The sequence below is a fragment of the Muntiacus reevesi genome, chromosome 3 (genome assembly GCF_963930625.1).
Source record: "Muntiacus reevesi chromosome 3, mMunRee1.1, whole genome shotgun sequence".
NCBI lineage: Eukaryota > Metazoa > Chordata > Mammalia > Artiodactyla > Cervidae > Muntiacus > Muntiacus reevesi.
In genome coordinates, this window is record NC_089251.1 from 14,049,927 (window position 1) to 14,076,678 (window position 26,752).

At 38.8% G+C, this 26,752-nt stretch overlaps 1 protein-coding gene across 1 annotated transcript; it reads left to right on the forward strand.

The window, feature by feature from the left end:
• The first annotated feature begins 1,210 nt into the window (after positions 1–1,210).
• LOC136162712 (N-acetyllactosaminide alpha-1,3-galactosyltransferase-like) lies at positions 1,211–26,478 on the forward strand. The gene is made up of 5 exons (XM_065927183.1): positions 1,211–1,290; positions 3,009–3,041; positions 6,716–6,769; positions 21,473–21,610; positions 25,785–26,478. The coding sequence occupies exons 1-5, from the start codon at positions 1,211–1,213 to the stop codon at positions 26,476–26,478; spliced, it is 999 nt and encodes a 332-aa protein (XP_065783255.1).
• Positions 26,479–26,752: the final 274 nt, after the last annotated feature.

The following is a 26,752-nucleotide window of genomic DNA, read 5'->3' on the forward strand; positions in this document are numbered from 1 at the left end:
AAGAAGTTTTTACATACACATGTACATTTGTTACAAATCTAATGAACTGTACACTTAGGTTGCGTGTGTTTTACTTTGTTTAGATTATACACCAGTTAAAACTGTATTATGAACCTTTAAAAAATCCCCAAGGAAAGAAAGAAACTTAAGCCATTTTTTTTAGTTGGACAAAATCTAGTCCCCTGGTAATGACAAAGAGAAGCTACTGGCATGTGAATTGTTATGGTAACAATGTCTGATTCTTTCATCACCAAGAGGGAATTTGATGACATCATCACTCACAGAAGTCTGAAATAATAAACACACAAACTGGAGGGCATCACAGAACCAATACTAGGTTATCTGATTCACGATTTTTCAAAGATCTCAAAATGTTCTACCTGAAAACTCTCTACTCTCTTAGGATTCTCTACATGAATTCCCAAACCACTATACCATAAACATTGTCTCTGAGAAGAGCTGTATAAAATTCCTATGTAATCTTTGTAAAACAAAAGGTAAGAGTTTGTCCTTCATGTCACCCATTGAGTCATATCTAGTTCCTTTTCTGTACACATAGGATTTCATATTCCTTAGATTAAGTATCACAAAGGAGTTTTGTAAACTTGGCTCAAATTCCAAGGTCAGTATACAAATAATCGAAAAATGATAGTTTAGCCACCAGCCAGTGGTCTGAATCAATTTTATATTCAAATACTTTCGAGAAAGAGCATATATTTTATGCTGTTATTGGTTCTATCACCTTTCTTAGAACGATCTTCATAATACCGTTTAATTAAAATAATTAATTCCTTAACTATACAACTCTTTAGAGTCCAATTAAGTCTTTTCATAACAGTCCTTTTCTCTGACACCCACCTTGGGTGCTAGGCTCGGAAGTGGCTTTTATACATTCCATTTCTGTAGGAAAAGCCCTTTGTACTTTAGAAAAGACATAAGTTTTAAGACCTCTTGTATTAAGGCCAGCTTAGGCCAGCTAATGTCCTAAGTCTTGGGGCAGCTAGCTCAAATTGTGTTTCTACTGACTTCACTCTATTTTCATATGTGGAGATATCCAGGGATCAGTGGTGCCTGACACCCCAGCCAATATCTATTACCTCATTTATTACACTTTCAGTCATGGAGAAGCAGGATTCAACACAGCATACTCTGTGTACATTCTGCTTTATTTAATCTAGTTTTTTCTGTTTCTTTTTACTCCCAGGAAAGAATGAGATACCAAAGGAAAACAATTCAATTGTTATTATTTTTATTGTTTCTGTGGACCTTTCAGAGAATGTTTCATTTCAGGTAACTTTAAAAAATTCATGATAATATTTTATTCTCATGTTGGTAAAGGATCTAGTGTATTCAGAAAGGTGATAAACTCTCCCCCTGAATGAATCATCATCCAAATATATTGATCCAAATATACCCAATTATATCCAAATATATTAGCATAAACATAGTCTTCAGCATAAATGTTCTTTGTTTCTAATGTGATCAAAGGTCATGTAATTTTTGTAGGTCCATATGTGCATGGAGAAGCAATGTTAAAGTACCAAGACAGTTATTATGTAATTGATGACAGTGTAATGTTAGTACATGTTGTAAACTGCCATTTTTGCATGGGTGATATTAAAAAAAAAAAGTCCCTAATATTGGTGACTTCACATATTAAGTGTGGTATTTGTCCTCCATATATTTGAGCAAGTAGAGAGATTTCATTGGCAATTAGGAAATTTCATTGTTTTTTCTTTTGCTTGGTTTCTTTGGCTGTGCTGCATGGCTTTCGGCAGTGAAAGAAGAGTCCTAACCTTTGGGCCACCAGGGAATTCCCACAAATGTCATTGTTTAAATGTTATTAAGCAAGCTTCTCTGTCATTTGTATCTCAAATAATTACTTTGGCTTTTTTTTTTTTTTTTTCAGATGTAGCATGCAGTCCTAATTGCAATGATTTTTATCATGTTTATTACCGTATTGCTATAACCAACAATGTATTTGGCACCTAGTGTGTGTCTTAGTCTAGTTAAGCTACTTTAACAAAATTCCATAGACTGGTTGGCTTACGAACTACAGAAATTTCTCACAGTTCTGGAGGTTGAGAAGTCCAGGATCAAGGCACCAACAGATTTGGTGTCTGTTGAGGACACACTTTCTAGTTCACACACAGCCATCTTCCCAATGTGTCCTTCAATAGCAGAAAAATCTCTGCCATGGGGTCTCTTTCCCAAGGACATCAATCACATTCATGAGAGCTCCATCCTCGTGATCTAATCACCTCCCAAAGGTCCTACCTCCTAATGACATCACCTTAGGGGTTAGGACTTCAACATATGAATTTAAGCAGTATGCAAATATTTCATATATAACATGTTCATTAAATATTTGGTAATATTAGATAACAAAATTAGGTAATAAAATGAATGGGCTTATAGGGATATAAGTCCTGGGGGTTCATTGGTAGGACTGATGTTGAAGCTGAAACTCCAATAACTTTGGTCACCTGATGCGAAGAGCTGACTCATTTGAAAAGACCCTGATGCTGGGAAAGATTAAGGGCAGGAGGAGAAGAGGACGGCAGAGGATGGGATGGTTGGAAGGCATCACCAACTCAATGGACATGAGTTTGGGTGAACTCTGGGAGTTGGTGATGGACAGGGAGGCCTGGTGTGCTGCGGTTCTTGGGGTCACAAAGAGTCGGACACGACTGAGCGACTGAACTGAACTCTGTGTGCTTGCTAAGTTGCTTCAGTCATGTCCTACAGTTTGTGACCCCATGGACTATGGCCCGCCAGGCTTCTCTGTCCATGGAATTCTCTAGACAAGAATACTGGAGTGGTTAGCCATTCCCTCCTCCAGGGGATCTTCCCAACCCAGGGATTGAACCTACGCCTCCTGCATTGCAGGTAGATTCTTTACCACTGAGCCACCAGGGAAGTCCCAGGGAAATATCTCTAGTCATATTAAATGTGGAAACCCTTTATATAAGTTTGAAATTAATACAATGCTTTTCATTTATCCTAAGCACAAAGAAATTACAGAGGATATATCAGTGCTGGTAAGTCTTTATCCACAAATAGGCTATGACTTCTTTGAAGACTAAATAAGTTGGAGGGCAATGGACTAGCTGCAAGTCCTTGGCAGGGTAAACCTATAGGCAGGGCAAACCAAGGCAATTTTACAAATAAAGATATTTACAAGTGGAGATATTTGTTTAAGGTCGAAGTACCAAGAGTCAAAGAAAGAGCAGACTGGCAGAGTGCTATCTCTGATAGAGGAATGAGACCTGGTTAGAGGAAGCATGTTACAGAAGCCAGCAGCCAGCCTACAGGAACCTTGGATCTTTTAAAGCTCTGCGGAAGACAGCCCTCAGATTGGGAGAAAATAATAACAAATGAGGAAACAGACAAAGGATTAATCTCAAAAATATACAAGCAACTCCTGAAGCTCAATTCCAGAAAAATAAACGACCCAATCAAAAAATGGGCCAAAGAACTAAACAGACATTTCTCCAAAGAAGACATACAGATGGCTAACAAACACATGAAAAGATGCTCAACATCACTCATCATCAGAGAAATGCAAATCAAAACCACAATGAGGTACCATTACACGCCAGTCAGGATGGCTGCTATCCAAAAGTCTACAAGCAATAAATGCTGGAGAGGGTGTGGAGAAAAGGGAACCCTCTTACACTGTTGGTGGGAATGCAAACTAGTACAGCCACTATGGAAAACAGTGTGGAGATTTCTTAAAAAACTGGAAATAGAACTGCCATATGACCCAGCAATACCACTTCTAGGCATACACACTGAGGAATCCAGATCCGAAAGAGACACGTGCACCCCAATGTTCATCGCAGCACTGTTTATAATAGCCAGGACATGGAAGCAACCCAGATGCCCATCAACAGATGAATGGATAAGGAAGCTGTGGTACATATACACCATGGAATATTACTCAGCCGTTAAAAAGAATTCATTTGAATCAGTTCTAATGAGATGGATGAAACTGGAGCCCATTATACAGAGTGAAGTAAGCCAGAAAGATAAAGAACATTACAGTATACTAACACATACATACGGAATTTAGATAGATGGTGGCGATAACCCTATATGCAAAACAGAAAAAGAGACACAGAAGTACAGAACAGACTTTTGAACTCTGGGGGAGAACGTGAGGGTGGGATGTTTTGAAAGAACAGCATGTATACTATCTATGGTGAAACGGACCACCAGCCCAGGTGGGATACATGAGTCAGGTGCTCGGGCCTGGTGCACTGGGAGGACCCTGAGGAGTCGGGTGGGGAGGGAGGTGGGAGGGGGGATCGGGATGGGGAATACGTGTAACTATATGGCTGATTCATGTCAATGTATGACAAAACCCACTGAAATGTTGTAAAGTGATTGGCCTCCAACTAATAAAATAATATTTAAAAAAAAAAAAAAAAAAAATAAAGCTCTGCGGAAACACATGGGAGTTGAGTATTGACTAAAAGACTCCCAGGTATTAATCACATACCACCCGAAAAATCATGCCATCAGAATGTGTGCAGAGAGGAAACTTCCTCAAAGTTTGTCCAAGATTCAGTATCATAAGATACTGTGCTCGTGGGAAAACACAGTGAAGTGGAAGCAACTTATGTTGCTTGTTGTGTCCAGGGTCCTTGTCTGTCTCATGGTTCCATGACTGCAACATCCCCACTAAGACCGAGACTCCATATACTCGGGCGAGCTGTGCTATATGAGAAAATAATAAAGAAGCTTTTCATGTACCAGGCCGAGTATGTTTTCTCATGGCTAGCAGGGCATTGGAACTCTCCATCACCTGAAAAAAGCAGGAAAATCCTAGGCAAAGGTGGGAACATTCAAGGAAAGCCTGCTACAGCAGATGCTGGGAGAAAGAATGGATTAAAATGCTTTCTGCCAAAATGTATTCAGTGCAATACAACCTAACAATCATCCTATTATTAATATTAGCTCTTCTTAGCACCAGGAGTCTATAGCTGTAGCATAGTATACTTATCATCCAAGGCATTGTTATTGATGGAAGCGGTGCCTGGCAGAATGTCACATCTCAGCCACATTCCAACATTGCAGTTACACCCATCTGTGTACATAGGCACAAAGACAATCTCATGACATATGACTCAGCTCCACAGCTGTCTAATCCCCTCAACTCAGCCCAGAATCAGCTCTCCCAGGGTGTCTTAGCAAAAGCGCCATAGAGCTTTTACGAAAGAGGAAGAGTAAGGGCTCAGGCACGATTGTTGGTCTTTTCACCTACTATGTGACTATGGGCAAGATAATAAAAGCTCTCTCTGCTTCACTTTATTTCATAGGAGTGGATTGAATTAGATAATACTTAGGAAAGTATTCAATAAGTATTAGTGATTAATGAAAGAAATCTAAATGTATCTGGTAGATTAGGGAATACTCCCCTTAAGAAGGGATATTTAAATGAGACCTAAATGCTATGTGGGAATTAGCTGGTGGAACCTGTGGCATATTTAAGGGACTAACCAAAGGCCAGTGAGTCTGGAAAACTGTCAATGTGGGGCTAGGTAGGAGAGGTAGGTGAAACAGTGTGAAGGGTCAGATCATGCAGAATATCATAGCTATATAAAGAATATGGACATGATCCTTAGGACAGTGGGAGGCCACTGGACATTGTTAAATAGAATAATGATTGGTAACATTGGAGCTTCAGGAACATGTTATTGGAAGCAGAGTGGAAATGTATCATGAATCAGTTGTAAAGGTAAAATGCAGGGATAAGGAGAGGCAGCACATTGCTAATTACATGGATAGAAACATGAAGGAAGGTTCATTATATTGTGCTCTTTACATTTGTGTACCTTTTCAAAGGTACACAAACTTTTAAAAAGTGAACAGTGAGGCCAATAAGGAGGCTATGGTAGTCCAGACAAGGAATGATGCTGACCTGAAGTCATGTGGTAGCAGGGAATGGAGATAAGGGATGGATTTGAGTTGTTTTGGAGGTAAAACCATCAGGGTTTAATGGTGGGTTTGATGTTGGGATTCAGAAGGGCTCTGAGGGGAGAATGACTTTCATATTTCTGCCATGCAAATCCATGCAGTTTCAGTGAGTTAAGGCAACATACGAAGAGGAACTACTTTGGGGAAAAGATGATGACTTTAACATTAAACATCTTCCTTTGCTAACATCTGTGCAAAATTCAAGTAGAAGACTTTAGAACTCAGTTGTATATACTAGTATTACATTCATGGGAGAAGTATCTTTATATATAAGAACTTGAAGCCATAGAAAAATGCCCAGAAGATTGTCAGTTGACCAAACAGAGTACTTAAGAAAAATCCTTCCAAGAATAATGATCAAATCAAGGCTGCTGAGTAGATAGGATATTTAAAGCTAGCCTTAGGTAGACAATACGAATATATTTTCATTGTGGTAGAAGGCACTACAGGTAAATTTGCAGATGAGGTTGCAGAAAGTTGAGGGAGCTTCTGTCTGATGATTGCCATTTTCTCTGTGAATTAGAAGATGAGAATGAGGACTGTGGGAACAGATAAAGACTCCTGGGACGCACAGAGAATTACTTTGAGGGTGGAAATCATGATTTTTCCATGCCACAACTATCAAAGTTCACTATTAACTTTCTGCCTCATGCTTATTTTGCATTTTACATCTGATAATACATCTCAAACTCTATACATATAATGTGACTCTTTGCATTATTTTTCCTAATAGGTCTGTGAATACTCAAACAGAAGAATTAAAGCTATCAGACTGGTTTTTTCCCAAGTAAGAATTCCAAATCTAATATGTGTGAGATTAATCCATAGACTGCTCAATAGAAATGAACAGATGGCAACAATATTGTGACTGACATTCTAAATGTTGGAGAGCAGATGGATCTTTGATGGTTATTTTAAAAAATAAGCAGTAGTCGAGATTAACTGGGAATGGACATTAGGACCTAAGTCCTCCATGAATGAGAATTTAGATGATAGAAATACAATGGGTCCTAGAATGACGGACAGTCAAAAATGTGAGGGTACATTTGAGATCATTTGGTTGTTTCTCCTCATTTCACCAATGAGAGAACCAAAGCCCAAATCAGGTGGGTGGGCTGTCTGCGCACTTCGCATTTTAATACAACAGCTTTCTTCTGGCCTCTCTGCCTCCATCTTCTTACTCTACGCACCTGTCTTTCACCTTCATGCTGTAGATCTGAGGACCTCTCTTAATTGAAACTTTGGAAAGAGTTTTTCAAATAATAATTATTTCAAATAATAATTATCAATTATTGGATAATGATCCGTGACTCTTCCTCCCATAATATTGCTACATTTGTCAGATCTAATCAGATCATACAAAGCACACTGACTATTTAAACAAAGATTTTAGTATAAAGAATTGCTGATTACTATACAGTGGTTAAGGGGCTTCACAGGTGGTGATAGTGGTAAAAAACCTGCCAATGCAGGAGACCTCAGAGATGTCAGTTCGATCCCTGGGTCGGGAAGATTCCCCTGAAGGAGGGCATGACACTCCAGTATTCTTGCATGGAGAATCCCATGAACAGAGGAGCCTGGCAGGCTACAGTCCATGGAGTTGCAGCGTCAGACACTTCTAAAACAACTTAGCACCTACGGACACCCATAAAGTCATTAACTAGGTAACCTGAAAAACTGAAAATACAACTCTAAGGTGTCATAGAGGGAACAGCTATAGGAAGTAATTATTTTCCCTGGTTCTGAAGAAACAAAAGGAAGAGACTGGAATTATTATACCTTGAAAACTTAGAGAAAAACTCACAGAGCATAAACTCGGATGCGGCTCAACTGGTGTGCTCACCTCTGAGCTCTAGGGAAGCCTCTTGGGGCAGAGAACCAGCCCTTCTAAGGAGGAGCACAGCGAGACTGGTTTTGCACGTGTTGGAAAAACTGAAAGTTGGATTCAACTGCTCAGGAAAAGAACTGCTATTGCTATGGTAAAATGCATTGCTGGAATGGGACTTGCAGGAACAGGATGCAGACAAGAAGCCCACAAGAAACAGAAAAGAGAAAGTTTCTTCTTCCTCCAACCTTGTAATTTTCCTCTAATGCCCCCTATTAGTAGAGCCTAACAGGGTGCCCACTGGCAAAGGAGAAATGTGAGTTGCAGTGTCCCAGCTTAATATAATAAAGCAGGGTATACTGTGGTGGGTTTAAGTATGAAAGACAATAGCTTAATAACTGACACAGCCTCCCCCTAACAAGACACGTAAGTTATAGCCTCATAATTCAAGGTACTGATCAATCACAACAGGTGAAAAAAGGAGAAAACCATATAATCATTTAAGTAGATTCCAAATAGGCTACTTTTAAGTTTCGATCTCCACTCCTTTTTATTTTGGGGGGCGGTGGTGGTGGTGTTTAAACAGCAGAGATTTATTTTCTCCCGTTTCTGAAGGCTGGAAATAGAAGATCAAGGTGCTGGCAAGTCTGGTTTCTTTTGAGGTCTCTCTTCTTGACTTGCAGCTGCCTGTCTCCTTGCTGTGTCCTCACAAGGCCTTTTCTCTGTGTACACGTTCCTGGTGTCTCTTCCTCTTCTTATATGGACACCGGCCCTATTGACTTTGGCCCCGTCCTCATGACCTCATTTAACCTTAACCTGTTAGTTGCTCAGTCGTGTCTGACTCTTTGTGAGCCCATGGACTGTAGCCCGCCAGGCTCCTCTGCCCATGGGATTCTCCAGGCAAGAATACTGGAGTGGGTTGCCATTCTCTTCTCCAGGGGATCTTTCCGACTCAGGTATCAAGCCCGGGTCTCCTGCATTGCAGGCAGGCTCTTTACCGTCTGAGCCACCGGGGAAGTCCTGTTTACCCTTAATTACCTCTCTAAAGGCCCTATCTCCAGTTATTCAGACTGGGATTACACCTTCAACACATGAATCTGGAGGACACAATTCAGTCCATAACAAGCTCTGAAACAGCTAACAGAATCTTTCTCTTGCTGTACGTCAATTCCTATTGCATTTTTCATTTTTTTTCATTGATGACCATTAAGGCTGAACACCTTTTCATATGAATATTGGCCACTTGGACATTCACTTTTGCAAACTGCCTGTTTATATCTCTTCTCCTCTTTATCCCACACCATGGATTGTCTTTTTTTTTTTTTATAATAGATTTGAATACACATAATATAAAATTCACTATTTTAATTGTTTAAAAATGTACAATTTGGGGCTTTCCCGGTGGTCCAGTAGTTAGGAATATGCCTTGCAATGCAAGGGAACTTGTTTAATCCCTGGTGCACAAAGACTCCACGTGCTGCAGAGCAACTAAGCCCATAGGCCATAACTACTGAGCCCACATGCTGCAGTTACTGAAGCCCGCAGAGCCTAGAGCCTGCGCTCCGCAGCAAGAGAAGCTGCTGCAATGAGAAGCCCATGCACCACAATGAAGAGTAGCCCCTGCTCACCACAAATAGAGAAAAGCATGTGCAGCAACCAAGACCTAGCGCAACCAAAAATTTAAGTAAATAAATCTTTTAAAAATGTACAATTCTAGCTATCTAGTTCTAGAATATCTTCATTATAGCAAAAAAGAAGCTCTGCCCATTAAGAAGTAATTTCTCATTCCCCACTCCTTGACAAACGCTAATCTGCTTTCCATCTCTCTGGACTTGCCTATTCTGGACATTTCCTATGAAGGGAGAATAGGATGTGTTGTTATTTTTTTAATGTCTGACTTCACTTTGCATGTTTTCAAGATTCATCTATACTGTAGCATATATCAGTATTTCATTCCCTTTCATAGCTGAGTAGTATGCCATGGTATGGACATACCACACATCCATTCACCAGTAAATGGACATTGGGTCGTTTCCACTTTGGGGTTATTATAAGTAATGGTGCTATAAACATTCATGTACAAGTTTTAATTTGAAATCATACTTTCAGTTCCCTTGGGTATATATCTATAAGTGGATTTACTGGGTACGTGGTAATTCTATGTTAAACTTTTTGAGAAACCACTAAACTCTTTTCCTTACAGCTACATCATTTTATGTTCCCATCAACAATGTATGAGTGTTTCAATTTCTCTGCATCCTTTCCAACACTTACTATTTTTTGTTTTGCTGGGGGTGTGTGTTTTTGCTTATGTTACGGCCATTCTAGTGTGTGTGAAATATCTTATTATAGTTCTGATTTACATTTCTCTAATGATTAGTGATGTTGATCTTGAGATGTCTTTGTTTGGCTTTGGCATCAAAGTAATATTGGCCTCACAGAATGAGTTAGAAAGTTCTATTTCTTTGGAAGACTTTGAAAATATAATTGGTGTTAATTCTTTAAGTGTTTGGTAGAATTCAACAGTTAAACCATCTGATCCTGGGCTTCTTTTTTAGGAGATTTTCAATTATCTTTACTTGTTATAGGTCTATAGGATTTTCTAGTTCTTCTTGAACCAGTTTTAGTAGTTTGTGTGTTTCTAGAAATTTATCCATTTCATCTATATGGTCTATAATAATGTCCCCATTTCCATTCTTGATTTAATAATTTGAGTCATCTCTGATTTTTTCCTGGTCAGTTTAATTAAAGGTATGCCAATTTCATTAATCTTCGCAAAGAATTGACTTTTGGTTTCATTGCTTCTATCATTTTTTTCTCTATTCAGTTCTCTCTACTCCAGTCTTTATTATTTCTTCCTTTTGTTGGCTTTGGTTTTGTTTTCCCCCATTTTTCCAGTTTTCCCCCTTTTCCCCCTTAAGGTAGAATGTGAGATTACTAATATGAGATCTTCCTTTTTTTAAATATAGATGTTTACAGCTATACACTTCCTTCTGAGTACTGATTTTCTGTCTCCCATAAGTTTTAGCATGTTGTGTTTTCATTTTTATTTATCTCAATTTATTTTCTTTCTTTTTTTTTGTTTTGTTTTGTTTTTCATTTGTTTTTATTAGTTGGAGGCTAATTACTTTACAATATTGTAGTGGGTTTTGTCATACATTGACATGAATCAGCCATGGATTTACATGTATTCCCCATCCTGATCCCCCCTCCCACCTCCCTCTCTACCCGCTCCCTCAGGTTCTTCCCAGTGCACCAGGCCCGACCACTTGTCTCATGCATCCAACCTGGGCTGGTGATCTGTTTCACTATAGATAATATACATGTTTCGATGTTGTTCTCTCGAAACATCCCACCCTCGCCTTCTCCCAGAGAGTCCAAAAGTCTGTTCTGAACATCTGTGTCTCTTTTTCTTTTTTGCATATAAGTTTATCATTACCATCTTTCTAAATTCCATATATATGTGTTAGTATGCTGTAATGTTCTTTATCTTTCTGGCTTACTTCACTCTATATAATGGGCTCCAGTTTTATCCATCTCATTAGAACTGATTCAAATGAATTCTTTTTAATGGCTGAGTAATATTCCACAGTGTATATGTACCACAGCTTACTTATCCATTTGTCTGCTGATGGGCATCTAGGTTGCTTCCATGTCCTGGCTATTATAAACAGGGCTGTGATGAACATTGGGGTGCACGTGTCTCTTTCAGATCTGGTTTCCAGAAGTGGGATTGCTGGGTCATATGGCAGTTCTATTTCCAGTTTTTTAAGAAATCTCCACACTATTCTCCATAGTGGCTGTACTAGTTTGCATTCCCACCAACAGTGTAAGAGGGTTCCCTTTTCTCCACACCCTCTCCAGCATTTATTGCTTGTAGACTTTTGGATAGCAGCCATCCTGACTGGCGTGTAATGGTACCTCATTGTGGTTTTGATTTGCATTTCTCTGATAATGAGTGATGTTGAGCATCTTTTCATATGTTTGTTAGCCATCTGTATGTCTTCTTTGGAGAAGTGTCTGTTTAGTTCTTTGGCCCATTTTTTGATTGGGTCATTTATTTTTCTGGAATTGAGCTTCAGGAGTTGCTTGTATATTTTTGAGATTAATCCTTTGTCTGTTGCTTTGTTTGCTATTATTTTCTCCCAATCTGAGGGCTGTCTTTTCACCTTGCTTATAGTTTCCTTTGTTGTGCAAAAGCTTTTAAGTTTCATTAGGTCCCATTTGTTTATTTTTGCTTTTATTTCCAATATTCTGGGAGGTGGGTCATAGAGGATCCTGCTGTGATTTATGTTGGAGAGTGTTTTGCCTATGTTCTCCTCCAGGAGTTTTACAGTTTCTGGTCTTACATTTAGATCTTTAATCTGTTTTGAGTTTATTTTTGTGTATGGTGTTAGAAAGTGTTCTAGTTTCATTCTTTTACAAGTGGTTGACCAGTTTTCCCAGCACCACTTGCTAAAGAGGCTGTCTTTTTTCCATTGTATATCCTTGCCTCTTTTGTCGAAGATAAGGTGTCCATAGGTTCGTGGATTTATCTCTGGGCTTTCTATTCTATTCCATTGATCTATATTTCTGTCTTTGTGCCAGTACCATACTGTCTTGATGACTGTGGCTTTGTAGTATAGTCCGAAGTCAGGCAGGTTGACTCCTCCAGTTCCATTCTTCTTTCTCAAGATTACTTTGGCTATTCGAGGTTTTTTGTATTTCCATACAAATTGTGAAATTATTTGTTCTAGTTCTGTGAAAAATACCGTTGGTAGCTTGATAAGGATTGCATTGAATCTATAGATTGCTTTGGGTAGTATAGCCATTTTGACAATATTGATTCCTCCAATCCATGAACAGGGTATGTTTCTCCATCTGTTTGTGTCCTCTTTGATTTCTTTCATCAGTGTTTTATAGTTTTCTTTGTATAGGTATTTTGTTTCTTTAGGTAGATATACTTCTAAGTATTTTATTCTTTTTGTTGCAATGGTGAATGGTATTGTTTCCTTAATTTCTCTTTCTGTTTTCTCATTGTTAGTGTATAGGAATGCAAGGGATTTCTGTGTGTTAATTTTATATCCTGCAACTTTACTATATTTGTTGATTAGCTCTAGTAATTTTCTGGTAGAGTCTTTAAGGTTTTCTATGTAGAGGATCATGTCATCTGCAAACAGCGAGAGTTTCACTTCTTCTTTTCCTATCTGGATTCCTTTTACTTCTTTTTCTGCTCTGATTGCTGTGGCCAAAACTTCCAAACCTATGTTGAATAGTAGTGGTGAGAGTGGGCACCCTTGTCTTGTTCCTGATTTCAGGGGAAATGCTTTCAATTTTTCACCATTGAGGGTGATGCTTGCTGTGGGTTTGTCATATATAGCTTTTATTAAGTTGAGGTATGTTCCTTCTATTCCTGCTTTCTGGAGAGTTTTAATCATAAATGAGTGTTGAATTTTGTCAAAGGCTTTCTCTGCATCTATTGAGATAATCATATGGTTTTTATCTTTCAATTTGTTAATGTGGTGTATTACATTGATTGATTTGCGGATATAAAGATTCCTTGCATTCCTGGGATAAAGCCCACTTGGTCATGGTGTATGATTTTTTTAAATATGTTGTTGAATTCTGTTTGCTAGAATTTTGTTAAGGATTTTTGCATCTATGTTCATCAGTGATATTGGCCTGTAGTTTTCTTTTTTTGTGGCATCTTTGTCTGGTTTTGGAATTAGGGTGATGGTGGCCTCATAGAATGAGTTTGGAAGTTCACCTTCTTCTGCAATTTTCTGGAAGAGTTTGAGTAAGATAGGTGTTAACTCTTCTCTAAATTTTTGGTAGAATTCAACTGTGAAGTCATCTGGTCCTGGACTTTTGTTTGATGGAAGATTTCTGATTACAGTTTCGATTTCCTTGCTTGTGATGGCTCTGTTAAGATCTTCTCTTTCTTCCTGGTTCAGTTTTGGAAAGTTATACTTTGCTAAGAATTTGTCCATTTCTTCCAAGTTGTCCATTTTATTGGCATAGAGCTGCTGGTAGTAGTCTCTTATGATCCTTTGTATTTCAGTGTTGTCTGTTGTGATCTCTCCATTTTCATTTCTAATTTTGTTAATTTGGTCCTTCTCCCTTTGTTTCTTAATGAGTCTTGCTAATGGTTTGTCAATTTTGTTTATTTTTTCAAAAAACCAGCTTTTAGCTTTGTTGATTTTTGCTATGATCTCTTTAGTTTCTTTTGTATTTATTTCTGCCCTAATTTTTAAGATTTCTTTCCTTCTACTAACCCTGGGGTTCTTCATTTCTTCCTTCTCTAGATGTTTTAGGTGTAGAGTTAGGTTATTTATATGACTTTTTTCTTGTTTCTTGATGTAAGCCTGTAATGCTATGAACCTTCCCCTTAGCACTGCTTTTACAGTGTCCCATAGGTTTTGGGTTGTTGTGTTTTCATTTTCATTCATTTCTATGTATATTTTGATTTCTTTTTTGATTTCTTCTATGATTTGTTGGTTATTCAGAAGCGTGTTATTTAGCCTCCATATGTTTGAATTTTTAACAATTTTTTTTCCTGTAATTGAGATCTAATCTTACTACACTGTGGTCAGAAAAGATGACTGGAATGATTTCAATTTTTTTGAATTTACCAAGACTAGATTTATGGCCCAGGATGTGATCTATTCTGGAGAAGGTTCCGTGTGCACTTGAGAAATAGGTGAAGTTGATTGTTTTGGGATGAAATGTCCTATAGTTATCAATTAGGTCTAGCTGGTCCATTGTGTCATTTAAAGTTTGTGTTTCCTTGTTAATTTTTTGTTTAGTTGATCTATCCATAGTTGTGAGTGGGGTATTAAAGTCTCCCACTATTATTGTGTTACTATTAATTTCCTCTTTCATACTCGTTAGCGTTTGCCTTACATATTGTGGTGCTCCTATGTTGGGTGCATATATATTTATAATAGTTATATCTTCTTCTTGGATTGATCCTTTGATCATTATGTAGTGTCCTTCTTTGTCTCTTTTCACATCCTTTATTTGAAAGTCTATTTTATCTGATATGAGTATTGCGACTCCTGCTTTCTTTTGGTCTCCATTTGCGTGAAATATTTTTTTCCAGCCCTTCACTTTCAGTCTGTATGTGTCCTTTTGTTTTGAGGTGGGTCTCTTGTAGACAGCATATATAGGGGTCTTGTTTTTGTATCCATTCAGCCAGTCTTTGTCTTTTGGTTGGGGCATTCAACCCATTTACATTTAAGGTAATTATTGATAGGTATGGTCCCGTTGCCATTTACTTTGTTGTTTTGGGTTCACGTTTATACAACTTTTCTGTGTTTCCTGTCTAGAGAAGATCCTTTAGCATTTGTTGAAGAGCTGGTTTGGTGGTGCTGAATTCTCTCAGCTTTTGCTTGTCTGTAAAGCTTTTGAATTCTCCTTCATATCTGAATGAGATCCTTGCTGGGTACAGTAATCTAGGTTGTAGGTTATTCTCTTTCATTACTTTCAGTATGTCCTGCCTTTCCCTTCTGGCCTGGAGGGTTTCTATTGATAGATCAGCTGTTATCCTTATGGGAATCCCTTTGTGTGTTATTTGTTGTTTCTCCCTTGCTGCTTTTAATATTTGTTCTGTGTGTTTGATCTTTGTTAATTTGATTAATATGTGTCTTGGGGTGTTGTGCCTTGGGTTTATCCTGTTTGGGACTCTCTGGGTTTCTTGGACTTGGGTGGCTATTTCCTTCTCCATTTTAGGGAAGTTTTCAGCTATTATCTCCTCGAGTATTTTCTCATGGCCTTTCTTTTTGTCTTCTTCTTCTGGGACTCCTATGATTCGAATGTTGGGGCGTTTCACATTGTCCCAGAGGTCCCTGAGGTTGTCCTCATTTCTTTTGATTCTTTTTTCTTTTTTCCTCTCTGCTTCATTTATTTCCACCATTTTATCTTCTACCTCACTTATCCTATCTTCTGTCTCTGTTATTCTACTCTTGGTTCCCTCCAGAGTGTTTTTGATCTCATTTATTGCATTATTCATTTTTAATTGACTTTTTTATTTCTTCTAGGTCCTTATTAAACATTTGTTGCATCTTCTCAATCTTTGTCTCCAGGCTATTTATCTGTAACTCCATTTTGTTTTCAAGATTTTGGATCATTTTTATTATCATTATTCTAAATTCTTTTTCAGGTAGATTCCCTATCTCCTCCTCTTTTGTTTGACTTGGTGGGCATTTTTCATGTTCCTTTACCTGTTGGGTATTTCTCTGCCTTTTCATCTTGTTTAGATTGCTGTGTCTGGAGTGGGCTTTCTGTGTTCTGGAGATCTGTGGTTCCTTTTTATTGTGGAGGTTTCACCTGATGGGTGGCATTGGACAATTGGCTTGTCAAGGTTTCCTGGTTAGGGAAGCTTGCATCAGTGTTCTGGTGTGTGGAACTGGATTTCTTCTCTCTGGAGTGCAATGGAATGCCCAGTAATGAGTTTTGAGATGGATCTGTGTGTTAGGTGTGACTTTGGGCAGCCTGTATGTTGACACTCAGGGCTATGTTCCTGCGTTGCTGGAGAATTTGTGTGATGTGTCTTGCTCTGAAATTTACTGGCTCTTGGGTGGTGGTTGGTTTCAGTGTAGGTATGGAGGCTTCTGGATGGTCTCTTATTACTTAATGTTCCATGTATTCAGGAGTTTTCTGGTGTTCTCAGGTTTTGGGCTTAAGTCTCCTGCCTCTGGATTTCAGTTTTATTCTTCCAGTAGTCTCAAGACTTCTCCAACTATACAGCACTGATAATAAGACTTCTAGGTTAATGGTGAAAAGATTCTCCTCTGTGAGGGACACCCAGAGAGGTTCACAGAGTTACATGAAAAAGAGGAGAGGGAGGAGGGAGATATAGATGAGCAGGAGGAGAAAAAGGGGGACTCAAGAGGAGAGAGACAGATCTATGCAGTTGTCTGTTCCCAGTGTTCTCCGTAGCCCAGACACCCACAAAGATTCACAGAATTGGATTGGGAAGAGAAGGGGAAAGGAGGAAATAGAGGTGTTCTGAGGTAGACAACAGAGAGTCAAAAGTGGGAGAGAGTAATCAACACACTCCTGAATAAAAATGGGATCTGAATATTGGATTCTTAAATGTCCAAAATTTATATCATATACTGAAAAACAAAAATTAAAAATCTAGAGTAGAGGTTAGACTCTTAAAGATACAATATTAAAAACAAAAACAAAAAATTTTAGAGATATATATGAAGTTTGATTTAAAAATAGGGCTTCTCTCTTTTTTTTTTTTTGCAAGGTTATAGTGAAATGAAAATGAAAATTAAGGAGTAGTAGAGGAGTAACAGAGGACTTTAAAAGAAAATAAGAGAAAAAGAAGAAAAACAAGAAAAAAAAACAAGAAAAAAAAAACAAGAAAAAAATTTTTTTCCTAATTAAAAAAATCATAAAAATCTATGAAAATGAAAGTTAAGGAGTAGTGGGGGAGTAATAGGGAATTTTAAAAGAAAATAAAAGAGAAAAAAAACAAAAAAGAAAAAAAATTTTTTTTAAAAATTAACAACAACAACAACAAAAAAGGTAAAAATATATCTAGGAATTTCTCTGGAGCTGTTGTGGTCAGTGTGGGTTCAGTTCAGTTTCAGATAGCTCCTAGTTCCAGCTTACACTTCTCGATATCTATAGGCCCCTTCCGGTGTAGTCGGTGTTACCTATAGGGATTTTAATCTGTTGCACCGGTCCCTTCTGAAGCGGTTCCCTTTGTTTATTTGGTTTCTGTTTGCCGGTCTCTTCAGTGCCTAATTTCCGCCCTGACACAGGCGGGCAGAGGTGGTCTCTTGTTCAGGTTCGCTAGTTCCGTCGTGCTGTGGGGAGGAAGGGGAGCTGTTTTGCCCGTCTACGCTGCTCAGGCTCCCGGCTGCTCTATATGGAGCAGGCCCTGCGTTGCGTGCGGTTCCAGTTTTCGGGTACTCCACAAAAGCGCGGACTCGGTTGCGCTTGCATTTTGTGCCTTCCCCGGCCGGAGCAGCTCAGACAGCCAGGAGCTTGACGGGCGCACTCTCCCTGGGTGCGGTGCGCCTTCTCCCCTCCGTGGCCCCAGCCTCAGTTTCCGCCCGCGCAGGTTGGGTGCATGCGCCTTGAGTTTAGCCACGACCCTCCCGGAGTATGTCGACCATCCAGAATCTCAGGAAGTCTTTGGTTGGAAACTGGAGGCCTGTTTGCAGTGTGGTAGGGGATGCCGTCTTTGGGGCCGAGTTTGCCCCTTTCCCCTCCCCCCTGCCTCCTGCCTCCAGCGGGGCTGGGCCTGTCCGCAGCTGGCTAGCTCTTCTCTGGACTTGCTCAGACCCTTTGTTCTGCAATCGGCAGGCAGTGTGTTCCGGCCGGTTAATTTTCTCTCTCTCTTTTGCTCTCCCACAGTTTTAAGTTGGAATCTCACAAAAGCTCCCTCCGATTGCCCTCAGGGCACTCAGGCCTGGTCCTTACCCTAAGCAATGCCGCCCGCTCCTTTCCGTTCCGCCCCCACTTGATGGTGGCGGATGCGGGCGTCTGGGGTACTTTTCTGCTGGGAGTTGCTTTTAGGCAGGTAATCTGTGGGTTTTATTTATTTTTCCGTCCCAGTTAGGTTGCCCTCTGAGATTCGAAAACTTCCCCCAGATCCGCCAGTGTGAGGGTTTCCTGGTGTTTGGAAACTTCTCTATTAAGACTCCCTTCCCGGGATGGGTCTCTGTCCCTAGCTCTTTTGTCTCTCTTTTTATCTTTTATATTTTGTCCTACCTCCTTTCGAAGACAATGGGCTGCTTTTCTGGGTGCCTGATGACCTCAGCTAGCGATCAGAAGTTGTTTTGTGAAGTTTGCTCTGCATTCAGTTGTTCTTTTGATGAATTTGTAGGGGAGAAAGTGGTCTCCCAGTCCTATTCCTCCGCCATCTTGGCTCCTCCTCAATTTATTTTCTAATTTCCTCATGATTTTGGAGTTTTTTGTTTTTGGTTTTTTCCCTTATGATTTTTTCCTTTGGCACATTGGTTGCCTAGGTGTGTTGTTTAATTTCCAGGTGTTTATGAGTGTTCTAGACTTATTTCTGTTACTGATTTCTAATTTCATTCCATTATCATTGGAAAAGATAGTTTGTATGTTTCCAGTCACTTTAAGTTTATTGAGATTTGTCTTATGGTCTAACATGAGATTTATCCTGGAGAATATTCCATGTGTATTTGAGAAGGACATGTATTCTGTTGTTGGATGAAGTATTTTGTGTGTGTCTGATTCATTCTTTTGCCTGGTCAAATCTTCTGTTGACATCCTAAAGTGAATTTTTTCCTTTCAGCTATACACTTCTCAACTTCAGTATTTCTATTTCATCTGTTTTTGTAATTTGTGTCTTTATTAGTATTCTCTATTTGTTGAGACAATGTTCTTCTGGTTTCCTTTAGTTCTTTGTCCATGGCTTCCTTTAGCACTTAAAGCATATTTCAAATGGTTGATTTAAAGTCTTCTTAGAAAAACTCAGTCAATGTCTAGACAGTTCTTGTTAATTTGTTTTCCTGTGAATGGGCTGTACATTCTTCTTTATTTGCATAATTCTTAAATTTTGGTTAAAAACTAGACATTTTGAGTATTATAATATACATTCTCTGAAAATCAGATAGTTTTGCCTCCTCAAAGTTCACTGTTCTTATTTGCTATTGGTGTTTGTTTGGTTTTGTTTTTCCATTTTTTTCTAATTTCCCCCCTTTTCACCTTAAGGTGGAAGGTGAGGTTATTAATGTGAGATCTTTCTTTTTTTATGGTTGTTTGTTAGTGGCTTTTCTAAACTATTTTTTTTAAAGGCTGTATTCTTTGTCTTGTTTGGTCTCAGAAGTCTCTGAGCTACCCTTAGGTTGTGGCCAGCGAGCTGTTTGACAGAGATTTCCTTAAAGTGCCTAAAATCTGAGAGAGGGAGGTGTTAGAGGGCAGAAGGAGGAGGAAGAGGAAGTGAAGGAGGAGGAGAAGGAGAAGAGGAAAAAAACAGAAAAGAAAGGAAAATAAAACAGAAGAAAACACTTGCATCCTTTAAAGACTGGCTCTCTGTTTGGGCCCTCCTTCAGCACAGCCCAGTTGTTTATAACTCTGCCCTAGCTTTCACTTCTTGTGTTCACTGAACCTAAATATCAGTCAGGAGTGAAAGCCTCAGATCTTCACAGATCTTTTCTGAACATTCATTCTGCCCTGAACATGTGCATGGATTTCTCAGTTCCTTGCTCTGTGTGTGTCTGATTGACACATAAGATCTTGTCAAAGCCCTTACTTCCCAAAGAACTGTCTTTCAAATGTTTCCTCCCCAGACTTTCAACATATATAGTGTCTATTTTAACTGAAATCTTTTGACTCAGGTGGAAGGGGTTTGTTCTTTTACAATTTTTTTTTCAAGGAATACCCTCCCCTTCAATTCTTAGAGAATGTTAAGTACAAGAAAAAAAAAGCACCATGAGTCAATCCTTCAAGGAACTCACAGATAGGTTAAAAAGATAAACACAATCCCTGGGAATTAGATCCACTCTTCTCCCCGCTGAATCAGATACCCACACTGAGAACATAATATGGTTTTGTCTTTTTAATACCATTGTTATACTAGGAAGAGAGTTGGTGCAAGGCTGGGTTAAAATACCTCAAAGTTTTTCTAGTCCTACCATATTGAGTCTTTTTTTTTCTTTTTGAGATAACTTTTACTTGGTTGCTCTAAATATTTGGCTATCTTCCAAAGTTCTGACAAAGTTGATTCTGACAGTATGCAACAATGTTAACACTGGCAGCATTTCAGATTATGAAAACTGGGAAGTTCATTTTTAAAAATATTGCTGCTGAAAAGAATCAATGTCCAAAGCTTAAGATGGTAGATCTTGTCCAACTATAAGAGAAATTGTTATTTTAGGCGTTGGGTGACATTTCAACTATGCATCCTCAAAGATCTTGGAATAACAATATAATCAGTACATGTACTTTTGTAATGATCTAACCCTCATGATGCAGCCATGAAATTAAAAGATGCTTACCCTTTGGAAGAAAAGTTATGACCAACCTAGACAGCATATTAAAAAAACAAGGACATTACTTTGTCAACAAAGGTCCGTCTAGTCAAGGCTATGGATTTTCCAGTAGTCATGTATGGATGTGAGAGTTGGACTATAAAGAAAGCTGAGCACCTAAGAATTGATGCTTTTGAACTGTGGTATTGGAGAAGACTATTGACAGTCCCTTAGACTGCAAGGAGATCCAACCAGTCCATCCTAAAGGAGATCAGTCCTGGGTGTTCACTGGAAGGACTGATGTTGAAGCTGAAACTCCAACACTTTGACCACCTCATGCAAAGAGCTGACTCATTGGAAGAGACCCTGATGCTGGGAAAGATTGGGGCAGGAGGAGAAGGGGACAACAGAGGATGAGATGGTTGGATGGCATCACCGACTCAATGGACATGAGTTTGGGTAAACTCCGGGAGTTGGTGATGGACAGGGAGGCCTGGTGTGCTGCAGTTCATGGGGTTGCAGAGTCAGACATGACTGAGTGACTGAACTAAACTGAACTGAGCCATTTCTGATAAACTGTTTCTTCAGTTTATCATGCCATCAAGGCTCTGGGTTAGAAATAAGGAAACGCTGCAATCAGACATAGGCTTTATACACATTAGCAATATCTACTAGAATTTTATTAAAAAGTATTTTGCTCATAATTCTTATATCTTCCTTACAGTGCTGTAAATCGCTCAAACATAACTACCAGCTGGGCAGCTCCAATTGTGTGGCACGGCACTTATGATGAAGTGGTGCTGGAAAATTACTATGCAAGTCATAAAATTACTGTGGGGTTGACTGTGTTTGCCGTGGGAAGGTAGGTATTGCTGAATGACCTTTATATTCAGGTGTTTTATTTTAGAAAACAGGAGATTATCAATAATCTACCTCAAGAATTTAGAAAAAGTAGAACAAAATAAAACCTAAGAAAGCAGAAATAAGGAAGTAATAAAGGTGAGAGCAGAAATCCATGAAATTGAAAACAGAAAAGTCTTAGAGAAAAATCAATGAAACAAAAATGTGGTTCTTTGGGGAAAAAAAAAAACCCAATAAAATCCATAATCACCCAGGAAGACTAGCCAAGAAAAAAAATTAATGCAAATTACAAATATGAGGAAAGAAACAGGGTATATCACCTTAGACCTTGTAGACTTTAAAAGGCTAATCAGGAAACACTATAAAAATTCTCTACATATCTGACAACTTAGAGGCAATGGGCCTTAAAAAGCACAAACAACCACAATTCACCTAACATGAAACAGATCATTTGAATAACCCTATAACTATTGAGGAAATGGAATTCATAATTTTAAAAACTCCCAAAGGGGCTTCCCTGGTGGCACAGCTGCTAAAGAATCTGCTGGCAATGCGGAAGACCTGGGTTCGATCCCTGGGTTGGGAGAATCCCCTCGAGAAGGGAACAGCTACCCACTCCAGTATTCTGGCCTGAAGAATTCCATGGGCTGTATAGTCCATGGGGTCACAAAGAAAGGACTTTCACTTTCAAAGTCCTTAGGCGAAGATAGTTTCATCAGAGAATTCTACCAAATATTTAAGGAAAAATTAACATCAATTCTACACAATCTGTTTCAGAAAAGAGACTAGACATCATTTTATGAAGCAAATGCTGCCTTGATATAAAAATCATACCAAAAAAAGTACAAAAAAGTATTAAGTACAACAAAGTATTAAGTTGAACAATACTTATCACTCATTAAAATGATAGCAGTTATCAGCTTATAGCAACTTGCTATTAAATATTGACAGTAATTTATTGTTTAATAAAAAGAACACAGAGAGAGGAAGAAAGGGAGGAGGAAGGGAAGACTCCTTACTGAAGAAGTTTCCCATGACCTCCTCCCGAACTCACTGTGGTCTCTTCAAGCTGCTGCCCCAGGATCTGTAACAAGATCCTGGGGAGTGAACCCATTCTGGGGCAGTGCTTCTACCTTCAGGACACAGATGGAGTTTCTGATTCCTTTCTACACCCTCCTGAATAGAACACAGAGTCTTGGAAGGCTACTGTATGAGGGACGGGGCACTGAAACCACAGCTTCATTAACCTCACCATGAAACCCCCACTCTCTTTTAAAGAACCTCTGAAAGCTCAGGAATAAATGGCATCAATTTCCTCTGGAATTAGAGGAGTATAGGTGGGGCTGAAACTAGGAGGATAGATTTAAAGTATCTATACGGAAATTTTCAACATGAATATCTGCTACAGGAATGAACAATTAAGCCAATAAAATAAAACAGAAAAATACCATGCAAATATTAAAGACTTTCTATTCATTGGCAATAGCACTGTAGACCTGTAGGGAAAGACTTCCATAAATGATGTTGGAGAAAATCAATGTCAACACAGGAAAACTGAAATTGTACTTCTATAGCATATCATGTACAAACATACAAACATCAATTACTAGGTAGTTTGAAGACCAATAGTTAAAAGAAAAACTATACCTTCATGAACTCAGGATAGAAAAGGATTTCTTAATCAAGACATGGAAACTACTAATCATAAAGGAAGAGACTGATAAGTCTGACTGCTTAAAATTAACTTCACCTAAGGAAAAATCAGAGAAACCCAAACTGAAGGCCATTTTACAAAATACGTGGTCAGGGTCATGACCCAACAAGAAGAGAAATTGACAGAGTGGAAGAGACTAGGGAGACTAGAAGAGACTAGTGACTGAATGCAGTGTGTATTCTGGTTTGGATCCTGAAAACTGAAAAGGTCATTAGGGAAGAAGCTGGTGAAAATCACATAAAATCTGTGATTTAGCTAATAGTATTTTACCACTGATAATTTCCTAGTTTGACAAATGTACTATGGTTATATAATACATAGGGGAAGGTGGGTAGAGCTTATGTGGGAACTCTGTAATATATCTGCAACTTTTCTGTAAATCTAATGCTATGCTAAGTCGCTTCAGTCGTGTCTGACTCTTTGTGACCCTATGGACTGTAGCCTGCCAGGTTCCTCTGTCCATGGGATTTTCCAGGTAAGAATACTGGAGTGGGTTGCCATTTCTTTCTCTAGGGGATCTTCCCAATCCAGGGACTGAACCAACATCTCTTAAGTCTCCTGTATTGGCAGACAGGTTCTTTACCACTAGCACCAACTGGGAAGCAGGCCTTGCTAAGATCCTGTGCAGTAAGTCTAATAGCATTCCAACATAGAAAGTTATTTTAAAAATTGGGGGGAAAAATGTTTGCCATTGTAGTGAAAGTAAGGGTTTTTTTTTTTTTTTTAAATTGTAAATGCCTGATATTAAGCTTTTGATTGATTGCTGAGACATACATTTTATTTATTTACTCATTGGCCACACTGTACAGCTTGTGGGATCTTAGTTCCCTGACCAGGGAGAAAACTTGGGCCCTGTGCCATAAAAGGGCAGAGTCCTAACCACTGGATCACCAGGGAATCCCCTGAGATATCCACTTTAAAAACATCCATCTCAAATGAAAATATTGCTTACTAGCTAAACAATTAGATAAAGAGCCAAGTCACCCTACCCATGAAATCTTCCTTTTAGAAAGTCCCGAGTGATCTGATCTACATAAATGACCACTTGCATGACCCCATTTCCCCCCCTCCCTTGCTTTAACTTCTGCTTTTACATTTAAAATTTGTCAATAGAGTGAACTCGCAAAACCCTAGGCACCCCACCCTCAACCCAGTAAAGGCAGAACCCAGGTCCTTCGTGTTTCTCTCTCTTTCTCTGTCTCCCACCACCTCCAACTTGTGACCTCACTGTGTGGCCCCAGGCATGCCACGTATCCTCTAGGATTTGTGATTAATAAAGCTTATTTTCTCAAAGTTCCCTATGATTCTTGTTGAGGTGCTCCTTGAAATTATAATAAGAATGACAAAGACTGGTCCAGCCATAACGTAGGCTCTGGTGATGTCTGGTGGGAAGTAGGGATGTCTTACCACAAGTAGTAGGGACTCCAGCGAGTGCCCCCAGGCACTCCTAGCCGATAACATCACTATCAGTAGTCGGAGACTGAAGCAAAACAGCCCCATATCACATCATACACAAAAATTAACTCAAATGGATAATAGACTTAAATATGAAAGATAGAACAATAAAACTACTAGAAAAATATATAGGAGAATATTTTCACTACTTTGAGGGGGCAAATATTCCACAAAAGCACTAACCATAGAAGAAATATGTATAAATATGGACTTTGGATTTGATTTGCTAGCTTCCAGCTCAATATAATATTTTAAGTGATATTTTTCCATAATGTACCTAATAATTTTAGATAATCCAAACTAGAGAGTTTTCTCCTGACTCCATCTGTTGTATTTCTTAAGACTCTGATCAATATCCAGAACTTATTTCTAATGATCATATAAACATCATTTGAACTAGTCACATATATTACCTTTTCTTTTTTGAATTCACCTGAGGCCATTTATCACTACAAGAATCCTTAGCTGGCTGGAGAGATTGGAAATGAGAAAGTCTGCCTCCAGTCCAGCAATCTTAGCACCGTATTAAAGGGCATAGGGCAAAATAAGAAACCCAGTGCTGACAGTGGATTCAAAGCATGTCACTTCTGATTTTTTATGCATAATTAACTACTCTAAGTAAGCCACAGGCATCAATAACTGCTCTTGCAATGACCTATGACCTTTCCTGCCTACAATCTCTAAAGCAAGTCCCAACTGCTCTGATAACCCTGAAAACTCAGGCTTTTGTTTTGTGCTGGGCATGGTTCAGTTTTCTGATCTCACCAAGTTTCATTCCCTCTCATGAGAAATTCCTCTTTTCTCCTATGATCCATAAAACCTCACCAGGGAGAGGAAAGGCAGACAATTTCACTTTTACACTACTTAAATACAACTCAAGAAGCATATCTAATGTTTGGTTCCTTCGTAGCATTTTCGATAAAACTACAGTAAGTGTAATTTAAATAGTGTGTGTTTCACTAACATACAAGAAGATGAACTTAATTGCTTCTTGTTTACTTCACAGATACGCAGAGCGTTATTTGTATACATTTATAACATCAGCTGATAAATATTTTATGGTTGGCCAGAAAGTCATCATTTACATCCTGGTGGATGACTTCTCTCAGGTGCCCTGGGTAGAGCTGGCTCCCCTCCGAATGCTGAAAATTTTTCAAATAAAGCGAGAGAAGAGATGGCAAGACATCAGTATGATGCGCATGAAGATCATCAGTGAACATGTTGTGGGTCATATCCAATATGAAGTTGACTTCCTCTTCTGCATGGATGTGGATCAAATCTTTGTAAAAAAATATGGACTGGAGACTCTGGGGGAGTCAGTAGGTCAGTTGCATGCTCATTGGTATAAGACAAGTCCTTCAGAGTTACCTTATGAGAGGAGTCAGTCATCAGAAGCATATATACCTATTGGTAAGGGGGACTTTTATTATCACGCTGCTGTCTTTGGTGGTACTCCTATTCAGGTCCTCAATATTGCTAGGGAGTGCTTCAGAGGAATCATGAACGACAAGAAAAATAACATTGAGGCAGTGTGGCATGATGAAAGTCACTTGAACAAATATTTTTTCCTCCATAAACCCACTAAAATCTTGTCACCGGAATACTGCTGGGATGAGTTTGGATCTAATAGTATTAAGAATGGCACTTTCAAACTCTATTGGGCTATTAAAAATTATGACTTTCTTAGACAGTCAGTGTAATTTTATAGCCCTTCCTTGGTGTTGCTGAATTTAAAATCATCATTTTGTCTTGTCTTTAAAAAATTAGTACTTGACAAATTTTAGCACCATAAAAATAATCACTAATAAAATGACAAATTCACCAACACAGTTATATTCATACTTTTCCTCACCTTTCTTTTTGAATCATAAAATATAGGATATAGCAGTTACAGAATGAATATATTGACATCAGATGGAAATATAGTGTTCTCATATCTTGTGTGAATTTTGAGGAAGTCTTTTTTTTGGGATC

Excerpts from the sequence above, each read along its gene's own strand:
- LOC136162712 (XM_065927183.1), top strand. The coding sequence starts at position 1,211 with ATGAGATACCAAAGGAAAACAATTCAATTGTTATTATTTTTATTGTTT. Across the intron at positions 6,770-21,472 it reads TCAGACTGGTTTTTTCCCAA|TGCTGTAAATCGCTCAAACA; the intron begins GTAAGAATTCCA and ends TCTTCCTTACAG. Across the intron at positions 21,611-25,784 it reads ACTGTGTTTGCCGTGGGAAG|ATACGCAGAGCGTTATTTGT; the intron begins GTAGGTATTGCT and ends TTTACTTCACAG.